At 45.8% G+C, this 18,120-nt stretch overlaps 1 protein-coding gene across 6 annotated transcripts in view; it reads left to right on the top strand.

Annotated features, from left to right (window-relative positions):
• Window positions 1-18,120, top strand: part of AP2B1 (adaptor related protein complex 2 subunit beta 1) — a 100,273-nt gene that overhangs the window by 29,169 nt on the left and 52,984 nt on the right. For all 6 annotated transcript variants that reach the window (XM_048823565.2, XM_048823567.2, XM_048823566.2 and 3 more), the window contains 8 exons: window positions 1,913-2,103; window positions 3,614-3,835; window positions 4,669-4,789; window positions 6,480-6,575; window positions 11,475-11,590; window positions 12,647-12,812; window positions 13,959-14,057; window positions 16,329-16,588. In XM_048823565.2, coding sequence (XP_048679522.1) covers window positions 1,913-2,103; window positions 3,614-3,835; window positions 4,669-4,789; window positions 6,480-6,575; window positions 11,475-11,590; window positions 12,647-12,812; window positions 13,959-14,057; window positions 16,329-16,588 — 1,271 coding nt within the window. The remainder of the gene's footprint in view (window positions 1-1,912; window positions 2,104-3,613; window positions 3,836-4,668; window positions 4,790-6,479; window positions 6,576-11,474; window positions 11,591-12,646; window positions 12,813-13,958; window positions 14,058-16,328; window positions 16,589-18,120) is intronic.

Genomic DNA, 18,120 nt, shown 5'->3' with positions numbered 1-18,120 from the left:
AAAACTTTTGAAGTATTGTAAAATATTTGCAATATTCGTGTCCTTTTCAGAGCAGTGTACAGGGAAACCGAAAGAAACCATCCAGAGGAGCAGCAGACTTTTATAGAGGCGGTTCTGTAACCAAAGGTCAAGCAATTTAGTACTAGAAACCTGGGGGACACTTTAGCAGAAGAACATTAGACGTGGGTTTCCCTGTATGTGATGTGCAGTGTTGTATTCCATTCTTATATCTCTAATGAAAATAAAGTTAGCTCTTATATGGCACTTTCCATCAGTAGCTCTCAAAGTGTAACCCACACACCTCCTGGGTGTGGTGTTCTGTCCCATCTAGTGGCACCGAGACCACTTAGAGAGAGAGATTGAGTCTATTCTACAGCCTTAGCTAACAGCCAGATGGCTTTTAGCTCATGCAATAGAGGCTCGTGCATTTAGCTCCAGAGGTCCCAGGTTCGATCCCGCCCACCGTCGGTGTTACAAAAGCACTTGATGGGAAAGGTCAGCATGATCTCCATTTTACAGAGTTTTATATAGTGTGATCTTGGGTAGTTCTATATGTTGAACTCAGGCTTACACCTCCATAGCACCCAATGTGCATTTACAGCGACAGAAGCTTTTTTGTTGATATATTGGGTAGCAGTTCTCTATTAAGAATCTTCATATGATGCCAGGTTAGGATATACAGCTCCCAAACTCCCAGATTACACCTGAGAGGGAAAGTCTTGTGATTTGAGCCTGGAACTAGGGGCTTGTTACTGCCCGGCAAACCAGGCTGTGAATCACCAGGCAGTAACACCCCAAGTGAACGCTGCTACAGTGGACTAGAAGTCCGGGCATGTGCTTTGGCTTCTACCACATGTAATGTACTGCAATATTTGCAATAACTGGATATCATACAGCACGTGGTAGACAAATTATTGTAGTGGGAAGGACTTGCAATCAGAGACTGTTCTTGTCTGTTAGACAACCAGTTGGGAGAATCACCTGCTTCAAAATCTGCATGTTGCCTCTTTTCAAACTGGGTTCCTCAGCAGATCCTTGCAGAGCGATAGAGAGTTTTCATTTCTTAATTAGTGTTTTTCACATAGGAAGAAAGTTCTGTAGACGTTCTAGCTCCATCCAAACAGTTCAGACTGGGGCTTATAGGGACTGGCTCGGGGGCAAAATAGGCTTCATGTATGTACCGCTTCCAGTGCCCGTAGGGAAACTGGTGACCTTGTCATGCAACAAACTCTGATCAACAAAGCACAGTTAACCGTCTCTCCTCATTGGAAGTGAGGGAGGCTAGTCTCAATTGAAGTTAAGGTCTGGAAGATCCTGTCGATCTGAATAGATGTTTGAAGCCTATCGCTAGTTTGGGGTATTTTGCCCTCCTGACCCACACCACTGCTGCACGGTGTAATGTCACCTTTCTTGGCTGTACCCAGAATTAGTATTGCAAAAGGCAGTGCTTGTAGAACAGGCCATGTTCCTCTGGACAGGGCAAGCCTTTAGCCTCTCTCTACCTGGCCCATCTTTTACATATCCTCTGTGGACATTACGCTCTCTGCACCATCCACTCTGCTGTGGCCCGCTATTGGTCTCATGCTTTACCAGCAGTGCAGTTTTTTTCCCCTCTCCTCCCTCCCTCAGATACCAAGAGCGTTCTAGGAGGGACTCTAACTTTGGGCAGCCCATGAAGAGCAAATAGCAAGATTGCATTGAAACTTTGGGTCTCCCATGAGCTGCCACTGCACTGCACTGATTAACATGGGTCTCTGATGGTTTGGTGATATCTACTTATCATAGGTCATGATATCGAGGCAAAGTCTCAAACATGGCCCAGCTGCATAACATGTGCTAAGCCAAGTTAATCCCTCGAGTCCTGGGTGACCTACTAACCATGAATGCCTCTCCTCTTCTCTTCCTCTCCTAGGTGGTGGCTAATGCAGTGGCTGCCTTGTCGGAGATCAGCGAGTCGCATCCCAACAGTAACTTGCTGGATCTAAACCCTCAGAACATTAACAAGCTGCTGACTGCCCTGAATGAATGCACCGAATGGGGCCAGATCTTCATTCTGGACTGTCTGTCTAACTACAACCCCAAGGATGACCGCGAGGCTCAGAGGTACATGCGCTGGCTCACACCCTTCATGTGTGGCTAGTAGCCTTCCTGCAGTAAAGTTCTGACGGATTAGCTACAGTGTCCCATCACCTGTGTGAGGGTGGGGGCTTGATGTAATGGACTGTGATACAGGCCTCAAATAGCAGAAATAGACTTCAAATGAAGCAGTTTGAAAATCCATGAGGGCTTGATATTCCAGGTATTGCGCACAGAAGAATCCATTGGGAACTGCTATTAAGTTGCACAGACCCCCATCTCTCTGCTCTCCATGTTTCCCTTAAAGGGCTAGACTCTTCATAGTATACCACGGGTCCAGCAATGGATCCGCCAAGACCAGTGGTGGTGTGACAATTGGTATGTGCACTTTGCCAACACAGAAGCTGGTAGCACTACGCCTCTTAAAGGAGACGTGGAGAAAATAAATTGGGCTCTATGCAAAAAGAGAAAAAAAAGGGCACAAAGAGGGGCTTGAAAGCTTTTTTTGTTTTCTTTGTATGAAACAGCTTGTTTTCTCACATTATTTCAGGTTCTGTCAAGGCTGGAAAATTCGATGGTGCCAAGAAAACTAGTCTAAATTATGGCATCACGGGACGGACGATAAAGTTGAGGGATACATGAGGAAGCAGTTTCCGTCACTGTTTAAAACTCATTGTTTTGGGGAATACCTCTTTAACGTCAGTGACTGACATTGAGAAGAAGAGCTTGGGTTAGATTTCATTCCCCTAACCCTCGCTCTTCAGTTAAGATGTCAAGAAGTCCTAGCAAACGTGTTACTCTTTAACGTCAGTGACTGACATTGAGAAGAAGAGCTTGGGTTAGATTTCATTCCCCTAACCCCCGCTCTTCAGTTAAGATGTCAAGAAGTCCTAGCAAACGTGTTAGACCTTCCCTGGTCCTCCACCAAAGCCAGGAAAGACCAATATCTACGTCCTGCATAGTAGGGGGGAAAACAAGCAGAAAAAAGCATTGCTTGAAAAAAAATCGCCTTCTGCTTTCGGTATCCTTCATAAAGAAACTGAAAGGGCGCAAGCCTCCTTTAATTTGCTGGGTTTTTTCCAGTGCCTGCATTTTTGAGGCAGAACAGATAATCCCCTTTAAAAAAAATTTGCAGGCAGTTTCCCCTCGTCCTTGATGTTTTAAGATTCCCTTGTCTTGTTTCAGAAAACAGGCTCTTGGTCAGCTCTAGGACCCTACAGAGATCTCCAAGCCCCAGGCCTGTGTTGTCCTAGCTTCCCCCGAATGGGGCTGCCTGTTGAACAGCTCTGAACATGTCCCGCTCACTCTTCATATTTAAATTCTCTACAAGTCAGGGTGTGGAACTGAATGGAATATAAATGCAGTTCCTGCCTTATATGGTGGTTGGCATTGCTGACGTCTGATTGCAAGGGGTTACTTGCCAACCATGGGTTCCTGGGTCCTGTTGTGTTTCTGAGAGACCCCCCCATTCAGCTGAGGTCTTATGGGAGAAATTCAGAAATAATCTGAAAATCCACATAGTCTTTTCTGTCTCTAGCATCTGTGAGCGGGTGACTCCCCGGCTGTCTCATGCCAACTCGGCCGTGGTGCTTTCTGCTGTGAAAGTCTTGATGAAGTTCCTGGAGCTCTTACCCAAGGAGTCTGACTATTACAACATGCTGCTGAAGAAACTGGCCCCTCCGCTTGTCACGCTGCTGTCTGGAGAGCCTGAAGTTCAGTATGTTGCCCTGAGAAACATCAACTTAATTGTGCAGAAAAGGTACAGGCCAGAGTGCTGCTCTCACTGGGTGTGGTGAAAGGGGATCTGGCTGAGTTAATCCATTCAGAAGTTTCTGTGTGTCCAGGTGTGCTAATTGTGAGGACCCAACCCCTGGCTCTGAGGAGTTGGTTGACTAGTCCCGTTTCCTGTATTCTGGAACGCACGGTTGTCGGCTAGAGTCATTGACTGTTTTTACAGCTGATTAGTTCTACCAGCATCACTGTTGTGTTTCTTTAGCCACCCAAGATTTCTTGGGGAAGGTGATTTAGGACATGCATTCCTTTCTCCCCTCTCCCTGCCATAGAAACACAAAAGATCCTTCCCTCCACTCTCAATCAAAGAATCTAAACCGGGAGAAGGAGATCAACATTTATTTTTCTCAGCAGGTTCAAATACTGTGATCTCTTGATAATATTGAGAAGGTGGGATGGGTGTGGCACAGGAGCTGGTACATTTGGGGAAAATGGCTCTATGTTGATATAGGTGTCTAGCCACTGACGGAAGAACTGAAGGAGAGACTCTGGTGGTGTAGGTGGCATGATGTGTTGGGAGGGTGTTATGCGTGGGTGCAGGGCAGGTGGGGATGGAGGCAGAGTTAAAGCAGCTTGAACCCGGCAGCGTAAAAAATCAGAAGGCTTAGAGGTAAAAGATGGGTGTTAATTGGCAATGCAGGTCTAATATATTTGTGTGCAAATCATTGCTAGGCGCTGGTACCATTGTGTTCTTAGCAAAAGCGAAGGTTGTCCTAAAAATCAGGTCATCGTTGTTGAAATGGAAAGTCATTGAGTTAAAAGTGTGTGCAATTGTGTTGTGTGTATGTGTGTGTTCCCCAGGCCTGAAATCTTGAAGCAAGAAATCAAGGTATTTTTTGTGAAGTACAACGACCCCATCTATGTCAAACTGGAGAAGCTGGACATCATGATCCGCCTGGCATCCCAGGCAAACATTGCCCAGGTCAGTTACTCCAACTGCGATCATATCCCCGATGGATGGGGTATACCGGCTCCAATATGCATGCCGTGAGGGAAGATTTATGCACAAATTAATACCTCTAAAAGTGTTCTCTGAACTGTGGTACAATAAACAGCAGCAAATCAGTGTTAACTCTGGCACAGTGTACAATCTGCAGTTACTTAACAGAGGGGTTGGAAATTCCTTAGTGATTTAGATGTTAATAGCATTGTACAAACCTTGCAACACACTTGTTAGGTAGGAGTCTGAATCTGCAAAAAGAAAAGGAGGACTTGTGGCACCTTAGAGACTAACAAATTTTATTTGAGCATAAGCTTTCTTGAGCTACAGCTCACTTCATCAGATGCATGCAGTGGAAAATACAGTGGGGAGATTTTATATATACAGAAAACATGAAACAATGGGTGTTACCATACACACTGTAACGAGAGTGATCAGGTAAGGTGAGCTATTACCAGCAGGAGAGAGAGAAAACCTTTTGTAGTGATAATCAAGGTGGGCCATTTCCAGCAGTTGACAAGAACGTGTGAGGAACAGAAGGGGGATGGGGGGAATAAATGTGGGGAAATAGTTTTACTTTGTGTAATGACACATCCACTCCCAGTCTTTAGATAGGGGGTACATTTTACAGACTGGAGTTGCAGAAACAAACAGAGCTGAAGTCACTTGCATATGAGTTGGTGGCAGGGTCGAGATTAGAACTTGTGAATTCCTGCCCACTCAGTGTTCATATTCCCATTCTGTGCTGCTTCTGTCCTGTCATCCCAGTACCTGAAATTCCACCATGGTCTATCCCTTCTCTCCTAGGGTGTGTTTCAAGCACTAACCCCTCTTCGTTAACACAGAGCGATTCCATCTGCAGCTGATGTGCCACCCTGTTCCATTTTATAACTAAATATTCTTGTTTAATGTGGCATATTTAAAATAGCTGTTTGTGTCACAATTTATGGAAAGTGATGGAGCAAGGCAGCCCCATGTCACTGATCTGCAGGGCACATGGAAAATCTGTGGAAAATCAATTGCCGGCAATATAGATGTGTAGCACTCCTCTTGGATTTTGGTCTGCAAATTCCTCACTAAATTTTGAAGTGCCTTCTGCTAGATAATGCAGTTGATTTTCAAGAGCTGCAGAGTAGTCTGGAGGACTAAGATCAAAGCTGAGAACTTGGACTCTCATGTCTCCTTCCCAGTTCTAAAGCCACATTTATAAAGCAGGCAAAGCTCAATCACAGAACTCAATAATGGCCTCAAGTGGAACCTGCTGAGAATAAACCCATTGCTCCCCATCTGATTCACTCTGTGTTTCCACTTGGGACAAGACACTTAATCTGTTCCTCAGTTTCCCCATTTGTGAAATGGGGATACTTGCCTCTGAGGGGTTTTGAGATGTAGCTGATGTTGGTACAGCACTTAACGTTACGTAGAGCTGTATGTCTGTAAACGTTGTACATGTGCCTAATACTATGGATGGGCACATTTTAAATTAACCCAACTAAATACTTTGAGCCCAGAATGTTTAAAGCTCTCTGTGCTCTGGGGATCAGTAGCTTCATTTAATTTTCAAGTACCTAAGTGGCATGGCTAGGTAGAAATGGAGGAGGGGCCATTGGAAATGTTATCCAGACTTCATGGCTCAAATGACTCGTATTTTGGGTGATGCTTTTCCCAACAGGTCCTGGCGGAACTCAAGGAGTACGCTACCGAGGTGGATGTTGACTTTGTCCGCAAGGCTGTGCGAGCTATTGGACGATGTGCTATCAAGGTCGAGGCAAGTAACTAGCATTGGTTTATAGGCTTTACTCATTGCCACAATATCTGAGCACTTCAGAAATCTGAATGGATTTCTCCCCTTCGGCCTTGTGTGGTTTCTTATCCTTATTTTAGAGGTTGAGTCACTTGCCCCAAGTCATACTCTGTGAGTGTGTGTGTATGTGTGAGTGTGTGAGAGAGAGAGAGAAACAGAGTCTGGGATGGAACTCTGATCTCCTGAGTCCCAGCTCAGTGCCTTAATCACAAGATTGTCCTCTTTCTCTCGGATCCCAACCTACTGGAAGGATAGTGGCCAGATCCTCATCTGAAGTAAATTGTCATAGCTCTATTGGCTTCAGTGGAGTGATGATAATTTATACCAGCTAAGAATGCCCTAGTCGCTGTGAGCTGGATCTTTAAAGGAGAGGTCCTATTTGTTTCATAAGAAATGCAGAGGACTCAGTGCAATGAAGGAGTGGCTTGTGTCCCCAGTTCCATTTAAATAGGACCTACAAAAAGAATTGGGGAGTGTTTTTATTTTTTTCAGCATTCGGAGTTGAAGTCAACTGCAAAACACACTCAAAAAGACTCTATCGGGTTGTCTAGTTTTAAAGATCTGTAAAACCTGAAGCTTTATTCAGATGTCTGTTAGTCTGACTCACGCGAATGGCTTTCCATGAACATTTGCAGTTATCTAGAACAACAGTGTAAAAGATCCCTTGTCAGTTCAACAGCCACCTACAAATGACAGTATTAAGGTGGTGTATTGATTTAACTTTTAAAGCAAATCTATTGTTCTGAAAGGTGCTCGACAGCTATCACTGTAGTGTAAGGTTAGGTTTGTAGTTAAAGTGATTTAGATAAGCCAGTGGAAAGAGCTGTGTGGACTGTCTTATTTCCCAAAAAAGGCTGATTTAAATGGAAACAAGAGTATCCACACAGGTTTGCACCACTTGGACTAATCAGTGCAAGTTTGTATGTAGACAAGGCCTCAGACTGCTTCATCCATCTGCAGGATATATATGGCCTTTGATTAGCCCTCTTATCCCCACCACCTTGCTGTTCCCTGGTTCTTCTGGCTCAGATCAGTGCTGATAGAAAAATTTGTCCCTGCGATGGAGTTTCCTCCTCCATCTCTCAAAGCTGCCCAGAGGCAGTGATCAGCACTGGTCTGTCTGGATTTCCGGGCTGCAGTGTCGCCGGATTCCAGCATGCGTCCTCTGTGGCCAAGTAGTCGGGAACAGGTTATTTGAAGAGTAGCAACGGTGACAGAAGAAGAGGATCTGAGATTGAAAGAGCAGAGGCTATTAAGCAGTTTGGACGAATTAGAGGTGGTACTTTTTAGGGGCTAGGCTTCTCAGCCAGTCCCTGACAAGTCCACTCCAGGCCCTTTAGAATCCCTTCAGGTTAGAAGTTGGGCTACGTGTCCCTCCTCAATACAGAATGGACAGCACATTCCCAAGGTATCTGGATGTCATCGGAGTCTGTCTGTCCCATCTGGTATTCATAGAATCATAGAAGATCAGGGTTGGAAGGGAGCTCAGGAGATCATCTAGTCCAACCCTGTGCTCAAAGCAGGACCATCACCAACTAAATCATTGTGTGAGGGCCATGCCCAGCATGAACAGAGGCTAACAATGTCCCAGCTAATTTGCAATGGCAGTCCGTTAGCATGTAACCCTACCCTTGTATATCCTAATTGGTTGAGTTAAACCTTGCTTTTAGCAACCTCCCTTTGATGACTTTGCTTTTACAGAATAGTTGTGTTTGTCTGACAAGAACCAAATTTAAAAGGTAGCAAGTACCATGCAGCCTACTACAGGGTAAAATGACACTTTCATCTCTGGGTTAATCAGTATCTGTTCTCAGTGCCCCAGAGTTTACTCCAGGCTGTTTTCACTGCACATGGGGATTAATGGAGGGCTCACTGCACTCTCTCAGCCATCCACGTGCTTGAGTTTCTGATGACTTAGAAATCTGCCTTTGACAGAGGGTGCAGCCAGCGGGAGCTCATGATGAATGAGTGTTCACAGGGAACCACATCTCTGCCTTCAAGAATCCTGCCTTTCATCTAATTGTGTCTCTTCTAGAAGAGTTGGCTTGTGAATAAATTTGTATCTACTGTGACTCGAGACAGCACAGTGGCGGTATCTGGCGCAGGCATAGAGGCTTGTGTCTCACCTGCAGGGTGAAAGGGAAGCACGCCGTCCACAGCTGTGATCGGAGGAGTACAAATGAAGCCTCAACATGGCTCCAAAGGCGTCGCTGGCAGGGGCTGAGAAGAGACTGCATGAAAGTAGCAGAGCTGCGGCTAACGTAACAAGCACTATGGACCAGGGGAAGGCAGGGAGAAGGGAGTCGTGTTGTTAGTGGACTTTGGTCCAATCTAAGGAACCAGCAGCATTTTAACAAACCTCGCAGTATTTGTTCCTCTGTTGTGCACTTCATAGGACACTGCAGAATTGTACTGGGTTTCATTTGGTTTCTATATAGCACGTTTTTGTTTTTTTTTTACTCACTTGTATCCCCCCAGATGAAAACCCTTCCTGCTTTAGTGCTGGCTCCTATAACTGGCCAGTTTAATAAAGGATGTACATTTTTCGGTAAAGTGTCCACTTGCAGGAACCTCTGAAATGCCCATTTTAAAAATAACTAACTATCCACAGGAGACGTGGTGCATCTTGCCATGGGGATTTGAGGACTGCTTCACTGAACAAATCCCCCGCTGGCCGCTCCCTTTCAAGGGAGGCTCATGCTAAAAATCAATTACACATATTATTTAAACAATGAATGTTGTCCCCTGTGTAACAGATCACACTTCAGTGTTCAACAGGGAAGAATTGCAAACATTAACTTGCTTTTCCTGTTAACTGTTTGCATTTCTAAGCACTTGGACAATGAAGAACTTCCCAAATCTGACCCATGTCTCTTTAAGATCATATAGTAAAAAATAAAAGGAGAAGTCTTTGTTCCCAGAGAGTGAAGCTTTGGAACTGTCCCACATCCACCAGGAGGCAATGCCAGGGGAGGGGGAATAGCCCAATCCTGCACAGCTACTTGGCTGGCAGAGATGGTGTTTGGCCTGGGGCCTTGCTGAGATCCCCAAGCACTGCCTTGTGCTGAAGAGACAGCCCACAGGTCTGCCTGCATGAGATTTGTAAGTTGGTTGCACTGAGGCTCTTCTGGTTGACAGGCCTCAAATGATGTTTTGTCAAGTGAGAGAAGAGATCGGAGCAGCCTGTAATCAAGGCAGACACCTTTAAATTACAAGAATTCAGATTGCTTTTTCCCTGCCATCTTAATAGTGTGGTACATACCGAGCAATAATATGGAGAGGAGGTTTGTATTCAGCATCTATCTGTCACTGAGAATTTCTGAAAAAAGAAAAGGAGGACTTGTGGCACCTTAGAGACTAACCAATTTATTTGAGCATGAGCTTTCGTTAGCTACAGCTCACTTCATCGGATGCATACCGTGGAAACTGCAGCAGACTTTATATACACGGTATATTCCACGGTATGCATCCGATGAAGTGAGCTGTAGCTAACGAAAGCTCATGCTCAAATAAATTGGTTAGTCTCTAAGGTGCCACAAGTACTCCTTTTCTTTTTGCGAATACAGACTAACACGGCTGTTACTCTGAAACCTGAGAATTTCTGGGTCTTCTGCTTTCAGTGCAAGCATGCAGAGATGGAATGAGGCAAATGACATGGGTGAGCCACGTTCTCTGCTTTGCCCAAGTCAGGGCTTTAAGTCAGGCTGAGGTTTGTCTTAGAGATTTATGCCCATTGTTAAACTGAGTTTACAGGTTTCCTGATTTAATCCCCCTTTGTTCCTCTTCCACCCTCCCCCAATGCTCTGACACTGTGTAGCTCACTCAAATTGCAAATCCACTTGAGTAAGTTCTGTTTGTACCCTATACTGAATGCTTTATGAGTATATTTATGGGGGCTGCTTATGCATTGCCGTGAGCAATCTGTTCCTCACATTAATCACCTGCTGTGTAATGAGGCGTCACATGCACTCCCCTAGCTCCCAGTTGGCTATCTTCGTTTTGAGCCCTCTGGTGTCTGAGCCACTTAGCTCTTTTGTGGCATCCTGCTTCGAGTATCCCTTTATCTCCTCTCTCGTAATGAATACAGCTCTCGTTTCTAGGGTCTCCAGATGGCACGGAGAGCATTCTAGGGGCCAGTTGTTGCCACTTTCATGGAGTCCGAGTCTGGGGTTTGAAGCTAGTTATTGAGTAAGATGCACTGGTAATACCTAATCTTCCTGAGCTTCCAGTCCGGGGTCTGTCACTGTCCCTGCAGTGCTTGCTTTGTGCTACTAACCCAGCCATAGCGATGGCTTTTTGCTGCTTCTCCCCCCTCTCTGCCAACACATGCACACCCACGCCTTCTGCCAGCCCCTCTCCAAGTACCCCACTCATGTCTGAACAGTGATAAGCAACTCCTGCAGTGCACACGTAGTAGCTCGTTCTGTATATTAGCCAGCAAGGGGATGGCCTAAGTATCTCTGCAGATACTATCCATTAATCATAACTTCTGCCTGTATGCAGACCCGACCACCTGCTGGTACAGAATCATTTCAGCCATAACTTTGTCCTTTGGCAAGAGCTTGGGTCAAAGAATCGATATTTCTATTGAGTAAAGCGCCGAATTCCCTGTAATACACAGGCACGGATCACCATATGGAGCATGCTCTGGAAGTCCATAGACGTGCTCTGAACTGGTTGCCCTCCTTTATCTTGTGGGACTGGCTAAAGTACAGCCCCATTTTCTTCCCCCTGCTCCTACTACTTTGGGCTCCAGTTACGTCCGGCGTGCTGGGTGGAAAGGCACCACGGCCTGTACGGTTTCTTCGGCTTGTCTGGAGCTGCAGCTGTAGTCTGACTGTGCTGCGTCTCTCCTCTCCCCAGCAATCCGCAGAGCGCTGCGTGAGCACGCTGCTGGACCTCATCCAAACCAAGGTCAACTACGTTGTCCAAGAGGCCATTGTTGTCATCAGGGACATCTTCCGCAAGTATCCCAACAAGTATGTGCAAGTACTGCCTGTGTGATGTCGTGAAGGAAAACAACCTACGTTCCGCTTGGCACAGCCTAGCCAGCCGCTCATATTGTCGGTATAACTAATTTTAGGGCGTGTGGTGGCCCTCCCTCTGAACAGTGGCCCCCATTCGGACTCTGGTACAAAGGGACTCTAATGTTGGATTGCTGTCTGATTTCACAATTGATGTATGGGCAGGATGACTGGCTCTGGTAGGAGGCTCATAAACACATTTCACTTTAAGAGATTCCAGGCAGAGGTATTGAATGAAATGCTTATGGGCTTTTCTACCGCTTAGCATTCTCACAGGGTGGGCCAGTACCCCCTTTTAGCCCTTTTGTGCAAGGGGCTCTTGTCCATTCAGCTAGGGCATGATGCATCGGTATCGTTCAGCTGAGTCTCCAGGATCAGTTGGTACTAATGATTAACCTCCTCAGGTTTCTATGCCAGATCCAGCTATCATTACTAGGGTAGATGCCCTCCGCACCATCAGGATAATCAGAAGAGCGTGGGAAAGCACTTACCGAATATTAAGCCTAGGATCCTATGCCAATGGCCATGTCCCAACTAAGCCATTAGGAGCTGGGGGTGCGTAATACACAGATTAGAATTTCCAGCCAAGAAGGGCTGCCAGTGAAAATGCAGGATCTGATACAGACTCGAGGGAAGTGATTCAGCTGATTTGAACTGTTGAATCAAAGATCCTTTTTTTGAGAGAGTGAGAGAGAGAAATGACGGCAACTCTGTGCCTGGAGTTTCTCTCTTGCACAGACTTGCTACAAAGAGGGGAAAAAATTACAAAGCTCTTGAGGAGCCCTTGAAATCTACCTCCTTTGACACACACCCCTTTGGAAGGGGAGTGTGTAGGAATAATATCTTGAGGTAATTAATATCCTTGTTATGTGTTTCTTGTGGCTCATAAAAGTGTAAATCATTTTGGCTTGGGTCTCAGGGTGTTTTGGCGCGAACAGCCCAGTGAGAGTTGGATGCAGTTACACAACGCTTTGATTTGACCTTGCTAATGGCTGTGCTCTGGTAAATCAGGTATGAGAGCATCATTGCCACATTATGCGAGAACCTCGACTCCCTGGATGAGCCAGATGCCAGAGCTGCCATGATCTGGATAGTGGGTGAATACGCAGAGAGAATCGACAATGCGGATGAGCTGCTGGAGAGCTTTTTGGAGGGCTTCCATGACGAAAGCACCCAGGTAAAACTGTGCTCACCACCCCTTCTCTCAGGTCCTCGTGCAGTGTGTACAAGTGGCTGACGGTTGGGTTGGTCGAGCTGGTTGGAAAATGTTTTTCCCCCACAGAAAACTGATTTGGTTTTTGAATTTTAGCCCAAAAAAACCCTTTGATTTGGGAAAGCTGATGCTGTGCCTCATGGGAAGTGTCGTTTGGGTGTCCCATCCGTAGGCGAGTCTATCTGGTCTGCCTACATCTACCATAATGCGCCCGTGTCCCCTCCTCTTTAGGAGGGTGTTGGATGCACAATGGGAGATCTAGCCTGGCCGCTGAGGGCAGCCCATGGAGAAGAATGGGGACATTAGGCAACGAATTACAACTCCCATGAGGCGCCACAGCAGCATCTCCAAATCCACCGATTTCACTTTTTTGATGTTGGTTTTGTGACAAAAATCAAACCTTTATGTGGAAAGCAGACCCTTTTTGAAGGGACACTGTTAGCCAAAACCCCAATTTTCTGTCCTTCAATTTTGGTGGAAAATTTTCAACCAGCCCTATATGTTACGTTTAAACAGCCTGGGGTACCTTAAGTCTGAGGCTGGAATAATGACCTTCTTGGCTGTCTGGAGGATGATTTAAAAGGTTTGTTTTGCTTCTTCCTAGAATACTGATCAGTGCAACGGATAGGTGGGTTTTGCTCTGGGCAAAGGAGAAACCTGATGTACATTAATTAGACCGATAGGTCTTAAAATAACTGCCCCATTGGCCATGATACTGAGAGATTGTGCTGGTATAAACTATAGGGTAGTCTGCACTGGGATCACTACTACCCTGACAGCATGTTTTGCATGGCTGGTGAAACGAATACATTGTTTGTGACATAGACTTACAAAGGACAAGCTGCTAAAACCAATTTGAGCTGCTAACCCATTGGGTAAGACACTAACATGCTTCATGGGAAGCATGTCTTTTGTTTTACAATTAGCAGCTGCTTGTTGCCGGCCGTGGCATTAAAACACTATAACGAGCATCCCCAATCTTGATATGCGACAAGAGACTCCAGTAGCTCTGCGCTAGCCCCCATGCTGAAGCGAACCTCGTGTACCTGAGGCAGCGCTGATGTGGTGTAGCTCATTTAATCTCTTTGCTGTGTCCCTGCTTTATCTTAGGTGCAGCTCACCCTGCTGACTGCTATAGTGAAGTTGTTCTTAAAGAAGCCCTCAGAAACACAGGAGCTGGTTCAGCAGGTCCTGAGCCTGGCCACGCAGGTAAGCCAAGCTATTCAGTGAGACAAGGTGCTGGTAAGCCATGCTGTCCGTGCACTGCGGTTGCAGGCAGTTTGGCAATGCCAGGGCAGTCTTTGCCACCAAGAGGCAAGATTCAAGGATGTCTTCATGCACACCTAATTTCTCCCCATTCAGGGAAGAGGGCTTGGATCTACAATATACCAGTTTGCAAAGCACTCTGCGTCAGTTCTTTTGCGCTCATTCAGCTGCTACCCAATTCTTTCTCAGCCCTCATTTCTGCCTTGGTGTTTTCTCTTCACTAGCAAGTAAGGCACAGGATGGGAGAGTTCTGTAAGAATCCAAAGAATTTCCTCCTCCAGGAAAATGGCTTGTGACTAAAATCATGCACTGGGTGGAAGAGCAGGGAGAGATAGGACTGGTGGCAAACCCTTCCTAACTAATGGATGCTGCAGCAGAAACTAAGCAAAGTTCTGAACCCACAAGCATGAGGATTTCTTTTAGTCCCAGGCTGCCCACAGATGTGCTAGTTGTGGTGGAGGTTTTAATGATGGGCTAATATCCCAGATCCCAAAACCTACTCTGCTGAGTCACAAAACACTTAAAGGCACCCTAGGATCATAATAGGCTACTTTATTTTTCACAAACCTTGATTCAGTCTGGTTTATTGTATTTTCAAATGAATAACAAGGCATTGCTAGCAATAGGCCCTTTAGTGTGGTGGTGTTCTGAGCTCTGATTCATAGGTAGAGATCCCTGTTTTTCACTTTAGCGTGAAAGAATGGGCACGTTTCTCTTCTCGGGTTAGAAGATATTGTTGGTCTTTGCATGTCTCTCATGGGCAGGATAGGAAAGAGGAGGGGAAAATCTGAGTCCCCCCGCAGTTCTGGTTCAAGTCGCATGGTTCTGTTGGCTATGGGAAAGCTGCTACCGAAGAAGCATTCTGACTTGAGTCTGAATGTATTTAAAGGCAGTCTGGAGCAAGTGATCTTCCCCTCAACCTCCCTCCTTCATCTGCCCTCATAAAGGCCCTGTCTGACCTTGAGCAGGTGACTATATATAGGATGAATCAATATCCCTTGTTGGGATCAAGAGGGTTTTAAAAAAAAAGTCCACCATTGAGATGAGCAGCTCACCAGGCGAGGTGCCAAAGTGAGAAGGGCATTAGTAATTGACCTCTAAAGACCTGAGATCATTTCTAGATCATTGCAAGTGAAATGAGTTTAGCCAGCTCAATCTCATTACAAATGGACACTTGTCTATTGCATGCTGGAGAAAGTCCTGAGCCGGGGTGAGGGATGGAGGGGGATTATTGCAAGTCAGAGGTCTGGGATCACAGAACTTGAAAAGGAGGAGGCTGATTGGGTGGGTGAATAAGGACACACAGAGTGTTAGACATATTGCCAAAGCTCTACTGTGAAAACTCACAGGCACTTATCCACGTTATGCTGCTAAACTCCAGCCTGGGTGATCAGTGGACAGCATTTGTTTGCCTTGTTTTTTTAAGCAGAGCTTTTATTTAAAAAAAAAAAAAAAGAAAGAAAAAGGAATGTAGATTTCATGCTAGGGAAGAGTTATCTCCAATAAAACAAAAACGTTGACAGCTAGGGGCCTGGAAAATGGAAGAAAGCCCTAACGATCTGTTCAGTTTGTATCTTCTCATATATATTGTATTAACTAAATGGAGGAATAAATGAGACCTTTCTGGCATAAAAATACTCTAGATAAAAGTAAATGATTAAAGACAAATCAGCCCCATCCTGCAGTGTTGTCTTGTTCCACCAATGTCCTTGGGTAAGACATATTTCCAGTAATCCTTGATCATTGTCTTTCATGATACGCATATCATGCATATTCTATCAGTATGTGGCTAAAGGAGTCAATTTGATCCCCTTCCCCTGTCCTTCTGTCTTCACTATGTGTCCTTCAGGACGTTTTGAAGATCACATTTGAAATTAAATTGTGATAGTTCTAAAGCATGGCGTCAACTTCTGTGCTTAGTAACCTTGAGGACTTGATCCCTTTTAAATTCCACTAGATGTAAGTTCTCCAGTTTTCCTCTCTGACCAAGTAGGTTAGCTGTGTTTGGAAATGAGCGCAAGGGGTCAGACCCTGCAATTTTTATTACTAAGGATGATGTGATTGCCACAGAATAGCAATCTGTTGATAGCATCTTTAGGCTGCTTTTCCAGTGGGTAGTTTCAATGCAAGAAAGCAGGGTTACTGCAGAAGCAGGATATCGTTGCAGTGGTCAAGCCTGTTCAACCCCTTGAGTAATGCAGTGCTTTGTCTCAGGATTCAGACAATCCAGACCTGCGGGATCGCGGCTATATCTACTGGCGCCTTCTCTCCACGGATCCTGTGACTGCCAAAGAAGTGGTCTTATCGGAAAAACCTCTGATTTCCGAGGAGACTGACCTGATCGAGCCAACTCTGCTGGATGAGCTGATCTGCCACATCGGGTCACTGGCTTCTGTGTACCACAAACCACCCAATGCTTTTGTTGAGGGCAGCCATGGGATCCACCGCAAGCACTTGCCAATTCACCATGGAAGGTAAGCCGGGAGCAAGCATGGAGGGTGTCAGAGGGCTGCTGTTTTCTTTCCTCCTAATAAGCCCACTTAAAAGATGCAAGGGCCTGCTACAAAAGCTAGATTTTTTTTTTTCCAGTTGCAGAGATGTCTGCACATCATTCATCGAGCCTTCTCAGAGCCTGTCCCATGATAGGATCTCACCCTGGTTGTAGCCTCTGAGCTTCTAGACCAAAGGAGATGGGAAGCATCCTAGAGATGAATCTGTTCGGTATTGGGCAAGGGGAAAGAGAAGTTCACACTGTTCTTTGAGAGCACATGGGGGGGAGGGTAATCTGATATAGGAGCTGGGAAAATAGAGTGGTGCAGGTCTGGCAGGATGAGAAACACACCAGCCAAACCGCACACAGCCAGTGGGAGGTGTACGTTTCTGTGATGGTACAAAAGGTTTGGGGGGAAAGCAGGACTTAGAGGCCTTTGTTATGTGGAAAGTGTCTCCCTTCTTGCACTGCCAATTACACTATTGGCTTTTCCTGCTGTGGGGAATGCAAAGTGGGGAAGAAAAAGCCAAGATCTCTCTCTGATGCTAGGAATCTTTGAAAGCAGGGAGCATGGCAAAACCTGTTGGCCACAATCACTGAAGTTTGGCCTGGGCTAACATGAGGTCAGGTTGATGTCTGAACTATGGTGGAAAGCCTGAACTACCCTATGACAATCAAAATGGGTTGGGTCGTTACCTGGATATCACACCATTTCTCTACAGTTAAAGAACAAACCAAAAAAAGCCCCACTGAGATCGCAGCCTGAGAAATTGGCTGGTGCTCTGGAATCCAGTAGTAAGTGTTACCAATCCTCAGGGATTCTTGCTGTACTGCTGCTCACTTTGTTACCATGGCTGCTTTCTCAGGTGAGCACTCCGGCTTGCTAAATGTATTCATTCCAGTTGCAGCTCTGCTTGCAGCAGGCGGTCTGAGATCAAAGCTCACCTTTCGAGGCAGTGTACCAGAAACCCTGGGAAGTGACATCTGGAGCGCTGTACTTTTTTGCCATCTTACTGACCAGTCCATATAGGCAATTGTTCCTTTGCTGTTTTCTAGCACCGTCCTTCTATACATACTGCTACTCTTAACAGCTAAAGGAGTTTCTGTAACTTGACTGACTTTGGGATGTTGAATTGCCTTTTCCCTGGTTATGAAACATCGCCTGGCAGTACTGCCCCAGGGCCTGCAGTAACAAGCCCTTAGGAGACCTGTGTTTTGATGTACAGTGTAGTACTCGTGTGCACGGAGGCAGGGAAAGTTTTATGGCTGCACTGCTCAGGCACTCTTCCCACCCACAGGCTCTCCAGGATCGTAGAGGTGTTGGTCCCATAAGCAGCTCGGATCCACAGTGTGACCAGCTGTCTTGTGCAGTGCTCTTCAAATCATTGCAGACGCCAACATCTCTTACTTGTCTAACCAATTCAAGGAATTCATTTCTCACTGAGAGCTCTAGCTTTATCAGCTCCCAGTGCATGCTGCTTATCTGACTTGACACCGGCTGCTGCTACTCAGCCA

Source organism: Caretta caretta, chromosome 17 (assembly GCF_965140235.1).
Source record: "Caretta caretta isolate rCarCar2 chromosome 17, rCarCar1.hap1, whole genome shotgun sequence".
In the NCBI taxonomy this organism is placed as follows: Eukaryota; Metazoa; Chordata; order Testudines; family Cheloniidae; genus Caretta; species Caretta caretta.
Note: the sequence above shows the minus strand (reverse complement) of the source record. Positions and strands in the feature narration are given on the sequence as shown.